The 18,158-nt window shown below is 41.1% G+C and overlaps 1 protein-coding gene across 1 annotated transcript in view; it reads right to left on the reverse strand.

Moving 5' to 3' along the window:
• LOC109632679 (proton myo-inositol cotransporter) overlaps window positions 1–18,158 on the reverse strand; it is a 54,569-nt gene that overhangs the window by 10,534 nt on the left and 25,877 nt on the right. The window contains exons 4-5 of the mRNA XM_020092098.2: window positions 14,587–14,695; window positions 34–197 (exon numbers count right to left, since the gene is read on the reverse strand). Of these exons, the coding sequence (XP_019947657.1) occupies window positions 34–197; window positions 14,587–14,695 (273 nt within the window). The remainder of the gene's footprint in view (window positions 1–33; window positions 198–14,586; window positions 14,696–18,158) is intronic.

The following is an 18,158-nucleotide window of genomic DNA, read 5'->3' on the forward strand; positions in this document are numbered from 1 at the left end:
CACTTCACACCCTGATATGGTCAGGTGACGTGCCTATGATGCTGCCCAGAGTGAGCTTCCTGCGTCCCACTCTCTCCACCAGCCACACTCCCAGCAGAGTGAACAGGAAGTTGGTGAGGGTGGTGAGCCCGGCCAACCAGATTGCCAGCCTGTCATTCCGCACTCCGGACATCTGCAGGATGGTGGCGCTGTAGTACCTGCCAGATGAAAACACAAAGGAAAATGCCGGAATAATTGTTGTAGAAACAACAAAACAACATTATGTCCACTGAAAATTATCCTTTTTTAATACCAGATGATATTCCGGTTTGTAATAGCTTGGTTCTCATTTCTGTCAATGTTTCCAAAGTTATTCCTCAGATGTGGGAACAGCTTATACACAGGTCAGAGAAAAATATATACAAATACAATCATTAATCAACCCAACAAACCAACCCCAACCTCTCCTCTTGAGAACCAGCCACTCATCCACAAATCACAGCCTCTCTACCAGCCGCAAATCAGTTAGAATCAGCTATAAATAATTTCTCAGCAGTACCAACCACTTTCAGTCTTCTCTATCCTTCTTTCTCTCTCTCCACCTCCCCCTTCTTCTGTTCTCATACAGTGTAATTATATTCTAACCCTGGCACCATGTTGCTACACATAGTCAATCAGCCTCCCAGCATCATCAACAAGGTTCTAACAGGCTGCGGTCAAAAATACAGACACCTGTATGTGGTCCTCACACCCCATTTCAATAATGATATCATTCCACTAAGACGGAAGAAAAAACACTGAGGAGTGCTCAGATGATGGCAATTCAAACACATACACCTGTAAGAATTCAGTGTCTGTGCGGAAAGAAAAATACTATTTTCAGCTATGCACATGCACACAAGCTGTATAAAAACACATACAGCAGATAATAATTCAAAACCCCTCTGAGAATACGAACAGGAGGAGGTAATACTCGTTAAAAAGAAAAATCCCAAATAAAAAAACTCCATGGAGACAGACAAAATTTAAAAAAACACTGTTTCCCTATGTGAGTCTCTACAGGCAACTCAGAATTGGCATTCTGCTTCAAAAGCATGGTTATCTCTCCCATGCTCGTGCTCTCTCACTCTTTCCCAAAAACAAAGACGCACAATTGATTTGCATAATAACACATTTACTTTTCTGACATCATGGTTTTCATTCAGACAGAACAAAGGCAGAAAGTTGTGGATTAAAATGACCTGCAGCAGGATAAGGAGTTACAGACTGCTACGCTATGTTTGCAAGTACATGTTTATGCCAGCAAATACATCTACCCATTAATTCCACAAATGTCTGTCTGTCTGCATTTTTGTGGAATGCATATCTACATCCTCAGAAAAACTGCAGCAGTAGTCGGAAAACCGTGAGTCAAAATCGCATGAACTGTAATCAAGCAACTGCAGATTCACTTTATGAAAAACATTGACTATAAAATCTCCACTGCAGATTAACCAGTTAGGATGAATAAAAAGTTTTCTAACTTCACTCTGCACCTTAGACTGTTTATAAACTGCTCTGCACACTACGTCCAGCACAGCATGCTGTGTTCCTTCTCCCTGTCCCTGCATCTGACTGATTACAGCAAACACACACATACACACATACTTAAAAGCCACAGCGAAGAACAGCCTGCAGAAACAAAGTGATCATTTTTTCTGACCACTCTAACGGGATGTGTGTAAATGTTAAAAGCATTTCAGAATCATCTCAGATTTTTAAAAAGCCCCCGATGGTCAGATGCTCAGGGGGTGAACTTGCTCCTGTAAAGTCTAATAAGTCTGATTATCCATTATCCTGTGTAAATTGTCAAGTTATCACTCTAGTGACAAGTGCAGGCACCAATGAAGAGCAGGAGATGAGAAAATATAGTGTTATATAGTTTATAGCATATATATTACATAATATAGTTTCATTTCTGAATCCTTGTGTGTGTGCAGCTCAGCCTCATCTGACAGCTCAAGGGGAAACAGAGTTGCGAGACAAAGCAAAACTTTGGTGCAGGAGATCAATACACAAGTGTCATGGAAATTCCTCCCTAGATGAGAGTGAATCATTTTAATGGGTACACACAGACATTGGGGTAGAGAGGCTGTTCAGTGTTTACTTTGGCGCATCATTAAAAATCCTTCAGAGTGGAATCTTGTTCATTTCTGGGAGTCCATCTTGTTTGTGTTTTCCTGCTGGAAGAGATGCATGAACATGATGGCAGTTGTATTGTAATGAGCCAGTTCATTTACTTGTGAATGGAATCCAGGCAGACTGACAATAAGTATTTTTATTTTCTAGTGATGCAGACAGGAAGTAAAACTTCTTTCATTATCTGTTTTTATTAAATATTTCTTTCTTTCTCAATGTTGTTGATCATATCCAGAAGTTTGTTTGTTTATTCACAGCTGCAAATTTAAGCTGTCAGCCCTGATACAAAGAGACACCTCTCATTTTGAAACCCCCACTACGTGTCAACTATTAACACACATCACAGAGTGACAGGACACACTCCGAGCAGGACGAGAATCATACAGACCTCAGAGGTATTTCCACATAAAAAAAGTAATGCTTTTCAATTTGACTTTGATTGGTAATAATAATAATAATTAAACAAATGTTAGTTCTCTCTTTAAACTGTATCATCTGTTCATAATGGGCCCTGGTGTTAATATGAGGGAGATGAAGAGTTCAGGTGGCGGTCAGACTGGATTTGATCCAATTACCTGTAATTCTGGGAGCTGAAATGTTTTTCTCCTGCAGTGATTTCATAAACCACACTGATGGTGTAAAATGAATAAATGATGCAGCCATTCTGTACCTTTGAACTCTAAAGATTAACTGACGGGTTGTTGTTACCTAATGTTTTTTTAGGAATAGGCTCTATATCATCACATGAAAAGTGTTTTGTGGAGTCAAACACCCCCACCCACCCCCCCAGTCGGCATTGTGGTAAGTAGACAATGAGTGAATTTTCATTTTAGGTGAACAATCCCTTTAACACTTTCACAAGGTCGACTGACTGACCCAGAATAAAGAATTTACTGTATCTCTCTGACCAAAGCACATCCTGACACATTTTTCATTTTATATGTAAAACAGGCCTGAATGAGAGCAAATATAATCGACATCAGCCATTCACTGGTAGAAGAATACGCTTTCAGCCTTGGTTTCCCATCGTTACACACAGCCAGTAATAACGTGTACAAAAGTAAAAACCCCAGAGCGCAAAGAGCAATATTAAAGAATGACCACATTGTAATGAAATAATTTTAATGTTATTTTTAAAACCTGCACATTGTGCACAAATGATCATGAACTGTCCCACAGAGAGAAAAGCACACATGGGCACACAGACAGAGACACACCCAGATCCGACATGCACTAGCACACCAACTGTCTTTTACATAAGAGGCCCTGCGAAGCACCGGTGCGAAGCAAAACAAGAGAAGGCGTGATCTGGCCCTGACCCCAGGTCTGAAAATGGAAACATTGATCCACATGTCAGTCACACTTCGATTCCAAACCCTCTCTCGCTCAGCAACATAAAGAGTGAGACATCAGTAAAAGGGGGAGAAAGACTCAACTCAAATGTTGAGAGATGAAAGGAGGGACACACACAGGAAGGAGGGACGAGAAAAAGAGGGATGAATGGTGGATGGTGGTAATCATGGGGATTCGTGTGGGTGAAGAGAGTGACAGGTAGAAGAGAATATATACACACAGGTACTTTTATTCCTCCGTTTTAGTTCTGTACAGCATGTCATCACCTTGTCAGGTTGTCATTTACACCTATGAAATACATCAACTCCCTGAACCAAACTCCAGCCAAATATAGCAATGTATTTCCATCAGTAGTAAAACGTTGATTCAGGCCTGAAATCTGTTTCTAATTAAGCTGATTTAATTTGATGGATAATAGACATGTTTCCTCTCGACTCTCGTCTCCCTCTTGCATTCGATCTCTCACTTCTGTTCTTAGCCCATTACGCATGGCTGGTGGTGCGAGGACGCCGCTGACTCATGCTTGACATTTACTGACACGGGATCGTCTCGGAGGCTGCTGACTCCTGGGAGTACACATCTTCTGATCTTAAAGGAGACTTTGCATGCTTTTACTCATTAACTGCAAATAATACATATATTTTTTTACATTTATACCAAACACCTTTCACACAGAGATATGTTCTCACTTCATTTAAACATATCACACTTTTCATTTTGTTTTGTGAAAAATAGAAAAAAAGGGGAAAGCTCTACTATGGCTTCTATGGTTGATGCAACACAAAAATATAATTATTAAACTTAAATAGCAGAACTTTTCATTTACTCACTACTCATGAGTGTTTCTTTCCATCTCTTTGGAGGCAATTTTTTTAATAAAAAGAGCTGGAATAAGGATATAAACAAATTAAATGAAAATGAACTAAAACGATGAATGATTATCAATACAGTTTTTTATTTTATGTTCTTACAATCGTCTAATTGATTAATTATCTTATTGTTTCAGATCTGAACTTGCAGTAGCTTGTGTTTTCAAAGGTCTGTAATTCCTCAACTGTACAAATATGCACAATTACTCTGCGAGTGAATCCACTAATTGTGCCAATTCTATTGAAACTAGAGTGGGACTCAGTAGAGTGTATCCCTTTGTCAAAGCTGTACTGTCCAAACTGTTGAATCCATGTGAACTCAGCTACAAATATGTGGTAGTTACAGGTTTATAGCTGTATTTGTTGCTGTACAGATGCTGAAAAAAGTTGACCTCTCCTAGAAACCACATGTAAATCTGCTGGTACTGGTGGCCACTTTGTGTGAATATGTGGTGTCGACGAACCCAAGTATGCAATTCAGGTCATCTACCAATAGTCAATGTTGTTTTTAATCAAGGAAAACCTTTATTTTTGCGAGTTCTATACACATTTAGTTTAAATATACAGTACTGCCTCCAGGTAATAGCCATATGCCCACAGTCTAAGTCCGACACTGAGAGAAGCTTTCACCTTCTCCCGCACACTGCTTTAATATGACTAACTGACACCATATAAATGAAAGCATTACAGCTTTAAACATTGTTCCTAACATCAACACCGTGTGACAAACTTTATATTGTGCTTCAAACAGTGCAGGTGGTGACTCACTGAGTCGTGTTTTCCCTCCAGGGTTTACTGAAGCTGCGTGCTCTGGCCGCTGAGACAGTTTAGTGATACAAACCTGAAAACTCGACTCGCTCGTACGTTACATGTAACAAAACCTCCCTTTGCATCCCAGAGGAGACAAAGCACGCCGACTTACTGACAGAAGGTCATGATGCTGCTGCTGGAGCGGTTCCTGATGAGCCATGAAAAAAACCTGTATATTTGCATTAGGGTGTGAAAGAGGACTTCAGACGTTTCCCTAGACTACAAGACAAAATGCTCGGACAGAGTGCTACTTATTGACAGAGCACTGATCTAATTATGTTACCTAATAGTATGGATTTAGAGGGAGGGGATCAAGGGAAGGATTGACTGTATGGCAACAGTGAGGGAGACGGAAAAACAAGTGTGTGTGTGTGTGTGTGTGTGTGTGTGTGTGTGCGTGTGTGTGAGCGGGCAAGTAGTGAGTGAGTGGGTGCAAAAGAACGAGTGACTGACTCGGTGAGTAAGAGAGTAAGTGATGAGGTGTGAGAGTAGAGAAACAGAAGGAGGCATGGAGAGAGAGAGAAAGAGAGAGAGAGAGAGAATGAGAGAGAGAGCAGAAAGGAAGTGAGAAAAGGATTGAAAGGTGAGAAGGAGAATGAATGGTTGGAGAAAACACAGAAGGAGGGATGTGGGTGTGAAAAACTAAATGGACAGACAGGAAGAGATGTAGGGAGAGACTGAACGAGAGACGGAGAGTGTGTGTGAGGGGAAGAAAGAGATGGAGAATCTCTTGGGAAGTAGCCTATTTTTCAAATGAATGCATATGAACACCAGAGCTGTACCACATTTATGCTGTGGAACAAAAAAAGAAAGTGAAACCCAAATAGATACAGACAAAGATTGGATGTTCACACACACACACACACACACACACACACACACACACACACACACACACACACACACACACACACACAAAGCATCAACATAGCATTGGGTGTGACATCAGCAGATGTCTACATCATAGCATAAAAACACACTTCGCTCTGTCTGGCTGAACTCCAAATATAATTTGTTATCAATTTGATATTTGTTTATGTCTGATAGGTTTGGGTTTAATCAGTTACTTGATGCTATAAAAACTATGAAAAACATCACAACTAACAGCTTAGACTGACTCGTGATTGGTCGAGCCCATGTATAGGCGAGACCTTGATACTGCAGCTCCACAAAATCATCATTACTACTACTTGACTCTGGCTCCAGATGATGTCACCAGTGCAAGAGGGAAGTTCCCGTGTGTGAGATTTCTCAGCTTCATTTTTGTACATTGGGAAGAAGTGGAGGCATGTTTATTCTTTATATGTACAGTCGCAAAATAAGAGAAAACACCTGAGTGGGTAAATGAGCTTCAGTCTTTTGTGTTATTCAGGGCTTTATTATACAAGACTGTGTATAAAATCAGCTTTTGTTTTGTATACATAGTAAATGCCACTTCATAAATGGCATCTTGCTGTGAGGAGAGTGTGTGCCTAATGTGTTGCTGTGTGGATTTGATTAGAGGGAGAATTTGAATGTTCCTCATTAAAAGGGTCTGGCTGCGACTCCATTGGAGACAGTGGAGGGGGTTGGCATGATTGGGAACAATTGAAAACATACTAACAGACACTGGCTCACATAGATATAAAAAAACAAAAAAACAATGTCTGCTTTGGATTTTGGCATTTCTCATAACACACGCGCAAAACACACAAACACGCAACAGGGAGGACTCTGCCAGCTCCTTGCAGGCCTGCCAGCAGAGTGACCATGTAAAACTGGCGTTTTGTGACATTTTCAACATGACATTTGTCTGTGGGACCATCTGTGAGGGCCAACTGGCCTGTGTCAACAACAAAACGCCCAATTGCCTACTGACAGAAACACACATCACATCATGTCATATCATTTAGTTTCATATCATATCTGTAGTTGTTTATTAGATACTTTAATTACATTTACTTACTTGAATTGAAATATCACATGTCTCTGCCAGTATTTAGCATTGTGCCTTCCAACACATCCAACATAACTAGCTAGGTGGAAAATGATACCTAATGTCTATATCATTGCAAGATATAATTTTGAGGAACAACAGCTGTGTCTCAATTGCATTTGAAGATTGTGTCACAGAGTCACTAGGCTGTCCAATTTCGAAGACAACAAATGTGTCCCTTCATGCCAGAGCCTTTTAGTTTTGGCCTTCGCAGTCTACGTAGCTAATAAAGTCCTGATGGGTCACGTAGACTGCATCCTCTTTTTTTCTTGCTGTGTTGTGGGTGGCACGGTGGTACTGTGGTTAGCAGTGTCGCATCCCAGCAAGAAGGTTCCCGAATCGGATCCCAATTCAGCTGGGGTCTTTCTATGTGTTTGCATGATCTCTGGCTTCCTCCCACCGTCCAAAGACATGCAGATTGGGGTAAGGTTGATAAATTAGTCTATGTATGTCAGCCCTGTGATATGTTGGCGACTTGTGCAGGTTGCACCCTGCCTCTTGCCCAATGCCAGCTGGGATCATCTTCAGCTCCCCCATGTGACAATGATAATGAATGAAGTATTCTGATGTTTTGTTGAAATATTTAAATTTTACTTTGGTTATTTTCTGATCAACAGCTGAATCACGTTGATGTGAATATACTCTCACCACTTCTTGTAGAGCTGGGGAACATGTGTCAAGAGTCAGCACAAACAGCATTTTTGTCACATCTGTTCTTGTCACCAGATGCATCCTTGTTTCTCTGCTGAGAAATGTGCACCATGATCAGACAAGAAGTTGACTTCAGATGATAAAAAGTGGAAAAAAAAAACTGGCGCAATTGGAAAGTTTGCAGTGTGACTCTATGTATAATACATTTATTGTCTAGGTATTCATTAAATGCTTGATGTCCTTGTAGCCCGAGAGCAGGAACAACTAACTAACTAATCGAGTTCAGCGAAAACACCTTTCAAAATTCCTCCTAATTTGCTGTTTGTGTTATTGCCATTTCAATATGCAACCAATGATTCATGGTTTTTTATATTGACACTGGCTTGCCTTGGCTACTTCTTTGAGAAGTCTGGACTTTTTCACATTGCTTGTCACGAAATGTACCCAGTGAACAACAAAAATCTTAAATGAAAAACACAGGGGTTTTCTTTCACGGCTGCTGTGCTCAGTATGTCTTGTTCCTCCTTTCTGCCTGACTTTATAAATCCATCTTCCCTCACTCGACATGTCATCAGCCTCAGATCCTCCTCTGCACCTTCCTCTACGCCATCACCATCAACGTCATGTCTTCATCCAGCCTCTTCATCTGCCTTTTCAACACAGTCCAATGACCCGATGAAACATAAACACACACAGCAGTCCCCACCAGCCCGCAGTGACCTTTACATGTTAGATCATTTGACTAATTGAATCAAAATGATCCAATTGCTAATGGGGAGAGTTGATATCTAATTTGACCCACTGCTGTACCGCACTTTTCTGCAATTGTGACTGAAACACAGAGGATGATGAAGAAGAAGAAACACCCAGCAGTGCAATAGCATAGAGTTCATCCATCTGTCTATATAGAGTAAACTATACACCCATCTGTTCCATCATCTGCTGGCAGTCCAGCAGGGAGATATTCATTGACACAAGATGAGTTGTTCAGAGACAACACCTGACACGTCTTTGGTTCCAGAGAGAGGTATATTTGACAAACACAGCTCTCATCACAGAGGATTCTCTGACAGGCCTGGGTGTGTGAGGGCAGGGAGGTTATTCATATAACAACCAGAGTCCAGAGAAAGAGAGAGGGGGTCTGAAATATGAGTTCAAATCAGCCTGCTGTAGCAAGACCCTGTTAGGTGTGCGACCATGTGCTTGTATCTGTCATGAGGCCTATTCTGCAATTTTCAGAACAAAATATATAGCTGCTCTCACACAAAAACCTTCACTGCACTGCTAACAACAAGCCAGACTGTTTTTGCAGCTTGTCATCAGTGGTCACAGAAATCCAACGTGTCATATTGCAGTGTTTTTAGCCTTGCATGTGGGGTTGCTCTATTAGATTTATTGCCATAATATTTAGAAGACATATTCATATACTTCATCAGACTGAATATGTGGATCTTCTCCACGGTATTCAGCGGGTTGTGTGTTATGCTGAGAGCTTGCATGAAGTTCATCTGAACTTGCATAAATGCATGTGATTAGACTGCACACTGCTACAACTGAGAAAATTAATTTGCATGCAAGTGTGCAACAACTGTGGAACAACTGTCATTTGCAAGCAAGTTACACTAATAAAGAAGAAGTGATCGTCTGAAAAGTGTCTTATAGCAGCTGTCCATACATCCCTCTGTGTGTCACAACTATATGGAAAGTAGGAATATAATTTGGAGGAGTGACCGGACAGCTTCAACTGTGTAGAATTTCCATTTGGCAGAATGCAGCATATCAGACTACATAATATCAGTGTGATTAAGGCCTGACCTGGAAGACATAGGCCACTGGTCTAATTATGGTCACTGGGTGCCACAATCAATTGTATTAATTTGTGTTGTGTGTCATGATGGATGACGACTGATGCTGCATCTGGAACGTCTCACAACATACTGACAGAAAGACTAATGTGTTTGGTTTAAACATGGTGACACGCAAGAGGAATCATGCTTTTAGGCTTTTCTGAGCACAAGACAGCCAATATATTCACACTGCTTCTGACGCAATTTGTACATTCATTTCCACAGAAATAAGTTGGGAGCACGTCCTTTCTAGAGACATCACACAGATCTGGCGATTGGTTGGACAGTTTGATTACAAGGCAAGAATTTATGACTCTAATCTGACACATGGACCATTTTAACGGACAAGAATATCTTGCAGTGTGAGCCCAGCTTTAAGTGAAAGGAACAAAGGAAGGATCTCAGTGGGACACTGTGAGATGAAGGATTCCTGGACTCCCAGCACTCCCTTGAAAGATACCCAACTCTAGACCTGCTCTATTTTATAGCCTCTCTGTCACCATTTTCTCATCCTGACCGTCGTAGCACCTCTGCCTCTCACTGCACCTGAGGCCCGATTAAAAGAATGTGACCTCCAAACAGGAAATGATTAAAAAAGTGGAGTGATTATTTGACTCAGGTTTTGATGTGAAAACATACATTTTTGATCAACAAGACAACATTATAACGCTGAACAAATGACAAACCAGGAATCCACTAAATTATCGCTAAAGTGATCTTCGGGGGTGAGTCAGCTCTGATAGGTCAGATCTGTGACAAATCTGTTAACTAATGAAATCAAGTGGTTTGTAAGTATGTGAAGGGTCTTTTGGTTGAGCTGCCTGTTTAATTACAACTCGAACCCTTGGCTCTTATTCCACTGCTGAGGAGTACGGCTGAGTTTTTCCAAACTTTTATTTTAAGGCTCTCTGAAAAGAGGATCTCAATGTGCTGAGGCCCCAAAGTTTCCTCCATTAGAGCATATTTCACTCACAAGAAAAATCTGTGAATGCCACCAACCCGTTCCTGTCATGTTCCCGACTTGAGAGAGTGGACTGTTAGAGCGGAGTGACAGACGATATGTGCTTTTCTAGTCTGGTCTGCATTTATTTATTTTTTGTTGTGCAGTCTGCCGACTTCCCTCGCTGCCCATTTGCTTCTTTCTCTGTGCAGACCGGTTGTTTTAATCAGGGAAAGCAGCTGGGGACAGGGGGAGAGGAGCTTGTCTCTAAGCCTGGCAGATTTACTGGCTCCCCACACCTCCTTTACATCTCCCCGGCTAATAGGGCTGCCCTGGTAGCTTCGCAAGTGAACAAAAAGAAAGAAAAAAAAGGCCAGGTAGGAGACAGACAGCTGGGAAAGTATATAGAGATAAGAAGCACACAGGATGAGACACATCAGAGCTGAGGGGAAAACACACAGGAGTTGATAGAGAATATAACATACTGCACAGACAAGGACGGTAGCAATCTACATAAAGAAAGAACAATAAGAAGGCTAGAAGACAGGAAGTTATAGATAATCTATAGATTTTGAAAATTGAATCAATTGCTGAATTCATATGAGCCCACAGCTGTGTCCCAATCCCTCGTAAATCCCTCTGGTAGACAGAGGATTTCCTATTTACGTCACCAGCACCCTTAATGTTGTATTGTAAGCGACTCTGAAGAGCAGCACTTAAAGCAGCCACCCACAGCCAGCTTGTTTGCTTCATCACTGGTAAGCAATGAATCCTGGGATAGATCTATTTGGATCCACCTTTGTTGCCTGGGAATGCAAGGACACATTTGTCAGCTGCATTTGAAAAAGCTTTCGAAAAGTGACAGTGGTCTAAGCGCTCGCCTCCTTGTTGTGACGTTCGCCATGGAATTCCCATGCGCTGCGTGATATGTTGTCAGAAATGGCGGAGGCCATGAAAGTTAATTTTTTCATTGCATGATGAGTTAACACTTTGTAATTTTAATCACATAGTTTTTCTTAATGACACGTCTGAGAGAAATGTTAATATTTCAAACAGCCTCATCTCTTTGCTCCGACATTATGCCTTTGCACTTCCTGCATTAAATTACCCACTGGCTAAGTTGCTAAAGTGATCTTTGTGACTTCTCGACGCCGACAGTACTGTTAATATTAGTGTTCATTTTGCTCTTGCCCTGGAGGAGTGTTTTCAACAGTTTAATGACAAGCCTACCTTCTACTTGTCTCGTAACCTTCAGCTCTCAGGTTCCATTTGGAGGCAGCAATGATTTAATATCTTAATATTGTTAATTACTGAATAACAGCCATGGCTTCTCCCTTTTCCCTCTTTCCCTGTGCCTGGTGTCAATTTGTTGTTTCTCTCTGACCCAGTCTTTCCTCACCCATCTGCCAGACACCCTCCCTGACTTCGTTATTACTCCCCAAGAATTCATAATCAAGAGGAATACCTAGATGTGTTTGTCAGATGGCAAATTTCTACCAGTTAATCATTCTCACCAGCAAACGTTCGTCTTCTGAATTGAACTTAGACTGTGTTACTGCCAAATTAACTGTTGTTCTCAATACTTTATACCAATGTTTTTCATTTTAGAAGATATTTCTCAATCTCTGGACACATTATACACTCAGAGATGCTTATGTGTAACATGCAGTGGAAGGTTCTCTGTGCTGTGCACCTTTAGCACATTCACCTAATAGGTCTGGCCTGCTGTTGCCTTCAGAGCTGCTCCTATTAGTGCCCTGGGGTCACCTGAAACACTGAGTTGTACAAGTGGTTCTGCTTGTCCTTGTATTCATGGCTGTTTACCTGTCTCTTGTTTTTATGACCAGTCTCTCCTGTTGCTCCTATCAGTATGCATTGATTACAACCTTATCAAGAAGTAAGAAAAATATATATTGAGTCTCCCTAGAGAATAATTGACACAGTGGGACAAGGAGAATTGACACAGTGGGTCAAGGAAACAGCAGCACAAGGAGAAAATAGAAAAGAGATAAAGATAAAAATAAAAATTGTGTAATTGTGCAATTAGTCCAAAGTTCAACAGTCTTCCTTAAACTGTGTATTTTAGATTTACAGGAAACTTGGTAGAATAATGGGAGGGAAGATAATTCAATTTTGAATTGGATCTGGACAAAAGGGCAGATCCAGCAATTTTGTATTCGCTACATTTTTTACAGTTTACCATGGAATGATAAATGGATCTTGATTAAATAATCTAATATATTTAGGGCACTGATAATTGTGTTGCATTTGTTATGACAGGACAATTTCCAAGTCATTGTTTATAGCAGTATTCGTTAGGACGCATGTTGACTTTGATACATGAACTAACCTGAATGTTAATTGTATGTTTGGCATCCAGGAGGAGGACTGTGCTACAATTTCGTTGTGCTAGTGTAAGAAGTACGACTGAGCAATGACAATAAAGTCTTTTGAAATTTGAAATTAGATCTAGTCAGCTTGAGTCACTGACGTGATTGTCCTTAACAAGTAATTGTTTTTCTGATATATTTCTAATACTTGAACAATATCTTTTTTTAATGTAAAATGTAAATATCACCAAGAGAAGCAGGTTTTTTTCCAAATGAAAGGACGATCAGATTTCAATTTGTCGACCAGGGACACATTTTTAATGCCAGGTGTGCACAGAACACAATCTTGACACCATTTTGAAGAAGTGGAAGAAGTATTCATGGTCAGTGTAAGTGGGTCACTGCTGACACAGATTAAGTAGCAGGTGAAGGCTTTTCAGAAATACTGGAAGACTGTCAGAGAGACAGAGAGAGGGAGACAATGATGGAGTCAGTTTGTCCCCTCTGCTGTCGGCAGCAGGAGAAGAAGATGGATATACAGTGAGAGAGGCAGACAGTCAATGGGGAGACATTCAGTGAGACGTAAAGAGATGGGTGACAGATCCACACTGTCACCTCTGATGAATTTCTCAAAACATGTGCACACATATGCAAACAGTCATACCTTCAGCCTCACACGTACACACTCACCCATGTAAGCACACATATGTCAGACGCACGTCCATCAGGTGCACATCTGCAGACGTTAAAGTTCCAAATTAAATCACACATGCATGCACACGCATGCACACAAACACAAACACACACACACACACACACACACACACACACACACACAAACACACACAAGCACTTATCCTATTACTCTCACCTTCACCGGTTGCTAAGCAACAGCACATATCCACAGATTGTTTATAGAGCCTGGAATATAGTTCATCTCCGAGGGGGGGTGAGACGGAGACGGATGACACAATCTCCTCAGATGGAAAGATAAAGAAGAGTAAAAGAGGGAAGTGGGCAGTAATGCAATGAGGCTCCTGCTCCCAAGTGTACACTGTGTTATGAAAGATGAAAGAAATGTTTTGTGATTTAATACGGTGCTGCCAAACGGAAATACATCTGTCTGGATCGCCCCTTCTGTGTTGGATGGGGTGGCAGGTGACATGCAGATTTAGTGTAGTAAAAAAAGTATCAGCATTATTTGATTAATCCCCCGAGAGAGGAAGAGAGTCTCTGACCTGTGGTTAAGAGAAAATACCAGAGGCAGTTACATTTTCTTTAGCAGAATTTATATATATGTATTAAGTGTGTTGAAGTATGTTTTATTAGATTCATATTTAATTACAATTAACCTGCAGTTGTATGCCTTTGCCAACCAGTAGAGTTTATATACATTTTCATTCCAGACTACCGACCACTGGAACACAGTTCATCTTTGAGTCAAAATGTGAAGAAATTCCCTGAAAGCAGATTGAGAGGCCACTGTGACCTTGACCTTTGACCACCCAGACCATTCATCTTTGAATCCGAGAACAACACATACCTTAAACTTACAAATGGTAAATTTTGTGTGCATTATCCTCGATACAGTTTGTTGTCTTTAATAATTCAGACCCGTACTAGACGTCTTATTATGAAAAATAGTTTGACTCACATGATGGTGTTGATCCCTGAAAGCTGCTGGAACATTTGAAGACCACAGCCCACCAGGAGAGCGCGCCGAGTCGGGGGGTAGGTCAGCATCCGCCAGATCACAGGGCCATCTGGAGGCACAAGCAGAGGGACAACAGAAATTAATTTCAAACTCCGCTGGACTTCACTACAAAACACCTGGGTTTAACAGAGTTGAATTAAAAAAATAAACACACATCATAGGAAAAGAAAGACCATGGCTGCTACAAACATAAGGTCATCACAACTGTCAAACCAGATTTCCTGTGCCTTAATATTTGTTGATACATACAAGCATAGTGATCTCCCCATCCACTGTAATTCTGGCCAAATATGTGAATTAGCAATTTCCATAAAATGTGAAACTGCTCCGTCAGTTTCACATTTTATGGAACATAGGGCCCATTTTATTTAGTTTCATTTTTTCTGTCCTAGTGTGTTGCAGGGAGCTCCTCACCGTCAAAAAACACTACTTCTGAAGCTCCTAAAATGTCTCATCGGTCCTGCCTATACCTCTGCAACATTATGATGTAACAGTACATCACAACATCCTGCATAATGCACGCCTATAGAGGCTAGTATGGCACTCCCCCTAACAAAGCCAGGCAATGTTAGAGCCGAGGCCAACATTTCCAATTATACACTCATTTTGTCATCTCTGCTAGCTAATAAATGCCCATATTCAACACACATTAAAGATTTGGGCATTGGTTTAGAATGAACCAGTCGGGTCAATCTTTTCTTAACTTATTGCTGAGGCTTTGTTAGCTCCAATGATAATGTTCTGTTGCCAATTCTGACCTCTGACCTCCCTGTGCTGCTGGAAAAGTGTAAAGACAAAATATCTCTCCTTTTTTTCTGGTGCTCTTTCAGAGGGTGGATATCTCAGATTGGGATGAAACAAATATTTGATGCCAGCTTTGGCCTTGCTGAGTCCAACTTGGCTCAGCAGCTGAGCTGGACTGTGATCTCCAACACACACAGAGAGAAGCAATTCCCTTCTGGGAGGAGAACGTCTTAATGCGATGAGGGTCGGGCATGGGGCCGACGGATAAAGAGGGAGACACACCCAGGGCAGAGAGATCCAACAAACAAGCCTGAGTACACAAGCAAAGAAAACACACAGGTAGGGCAAGGATACACAAGAACATACATATTATCATAAACAAGCATGGCATGAGCCTGCACATATGAGATGACACACAGACACACACACACACACACACACACATAGATGCAGGCTGATTATGTGGGAGCAGCTGTGTGTGGGAGGGCTCTGGACCAGTGGTCATCTGCTTTAGCTGTTTGATAAGCAGACCAGACCAGACGCCCCTGCTGACACACAAATACACTTAAAGCCCTCCTTTTGATGGCCACTCCATCAGACTCTGAGCTTCACTATTCCCTTCATTTCCTTTTCGATTCTGAGACGCTGAAAGAAGTTTTGTACCTTTCACCTGTTATTCCACAGAAGCCCCTTCTCATTCTTTTTTAAGAAATGAGAAGCATTTTTCACAGCACACTCTGACGCAGTTACATAACTTTTACAAATGATTTAACACATACTTTTCTTTGCTTGCATCTTTCTTAGTATCTTGTATAAGCATAAAATAAATTTGCCACACAAGCAGATTCTGCAGTTATTTTCACAAGGTTCCTGTTATTCAACAGGGCATAATATGAAGAAAATGTATCATTCATGTTAAAAATTAGCATGGAAAAGAAAACTGCTAAATTCTCGCTTGGAGACACATTGGCCAACTTTTACCTGAGGATTCAGAACTGGAAGTGAAATGCTATGAAACCTCATCCCTACTATCTAAGATATCTTACAAATATTTTAGCAGAAGATACAATTGAAGGTTGTATTTGTCAATATTGGGTTCTCAATGAGCTACTGTGGTTTCCCAGGAGCTATTTAGACTCAGATTCAAAAGTCAATCTAACCTGAAACAGCGAAGAGGAAGTGATTCATTAATATGGGCTGAGCCATTTCCATGTCATTAACCAGGTGGAGTGAGATTGGTTGAGCCCAAGAGACAAGAGCAGAGGACTCTTAATCTGATTAGCCAACAGGAAAGTCAGGATCCATGGGCCGAAAAAACTATCATGAGACCTGATGGCCGCCTGAAGAAGCAGGAGAAGAAGAAGAGCTACATTTACAAAAAACACATTTAGGATGCTCTCAATCATACAAGCAGATCTTTTTTCTTTTACTCTCTTTTCCCTACACAGACTGACAAAAGACCAAAGAAACAGTACAAGTAAAGGGCTGATCCAATGTTTTCCACAGCATACAGTGCATGTGTAGAGACTCAGTTGTATGCACCCGCATAAACACACAGCTTAATTTCCTCAAGCTGAACGCTAACCAACTGCAATTTAATCAGATGAGATAGTGAAAGAGAAGGATGGTACAGAGAAAACATGTGAGCGTGCCACCAGCAAGCCACAAGAACACTGATTAAGCCTTGTGGCGCTGCTGTAATTGCTGCATTCAGACTGAAGCTTTCAAACAATATCTCTTTTTATGTTTTTCTATATCTCATTTATTTTTTCCTGCAGTGCCACTTTCACACGGCTCAGTTTGAAATTTGAATTTTTTTGTGACCAAGTAAATACAAAAAAAAATTATGCAGTCAGGTGTGGTTTATGGTTAAACGCATGCATATTATACAAAAAGAAATCATGATGCACCAGTTGCCGTGAGAGATGAGCAGTGACTGTGAAACACACAGATTCAAATGAAGACAGCACACACACACACGCCCATGAACGTCACTACAAAGACTATTTTCCTATATCAATCTGCCCACATGAGCTCTGTGATCATTCTACCTGCACAGACCTACTTTGATTCCTCGTCTTATCAGCACTCACTCCAAACAGAGTTTGTTTGTGTGGCGTGCAGGGGAAGATGGGGCTGTGCTTTTAATGAGAACCAGATCCGTCACCTGTTCCCTCTTGATATTCAGCGAAGGAACCTCCAATTAGCTCTCCTCTTTGGCTACCATGCTTTGAGAGTGGGAAAAGCCCCGACTTCTCTGTGTAGCAACCCCGCGGCCAATTACAGTGCCCGTTTAGTATGGTTAACCCCTGTGAAGATATATCTTATTATTCACAAATCAAACACGTGCCACAGCTTCATGAAATATACAGCAGGGAGAGAAAAGAGGCAAAGAGAGGAAAAAAAGAATCAGTTGGAAGCTCGCTTTCCAAGAAAACTGGAAAACTTATACAGTGTTCAGTGATATGAAGCCTTTTAAGATACATCGAAATATGTGAAAATACAAATGTCTACACTGGGCATTTCTATTGCATATTTCGAAGTGTCAGGGTGGACAGGAATAGCACTTTCTATCCATCCAATCATCTCATCCTGAGGAAGTGAGTCATTCAATTGGGCTTCACTTGTATGAGTGAGCAGGCTTCAATCAAAGAGTGTAGCCATGGGCAGGCGACATGCAGCCCTACTGCCTAACCCCTCCACCTCTCCCCTAATTATTTCTTCCACATACTTCCTGGCTGCTCCCCTTTCTCAGCTCATAATCAGAG

This window comes from Paralichthys olivaceus, chromosome 23 (genome assembly GCF_024713975.1).
Source record: "Paralichthys olivaceus isolate ysfri-2021 chromosome 23, ASM2471397v2, whole genome shotgun sequence".
In the NCBI taxonomy this organism is placed as follows: Eukaryota; Metazoa; Chordata; class Actinopteri; order Pleuronectiformes; family Paralichthyidae; genus Paralichthys; species Paralichthys olivaceus.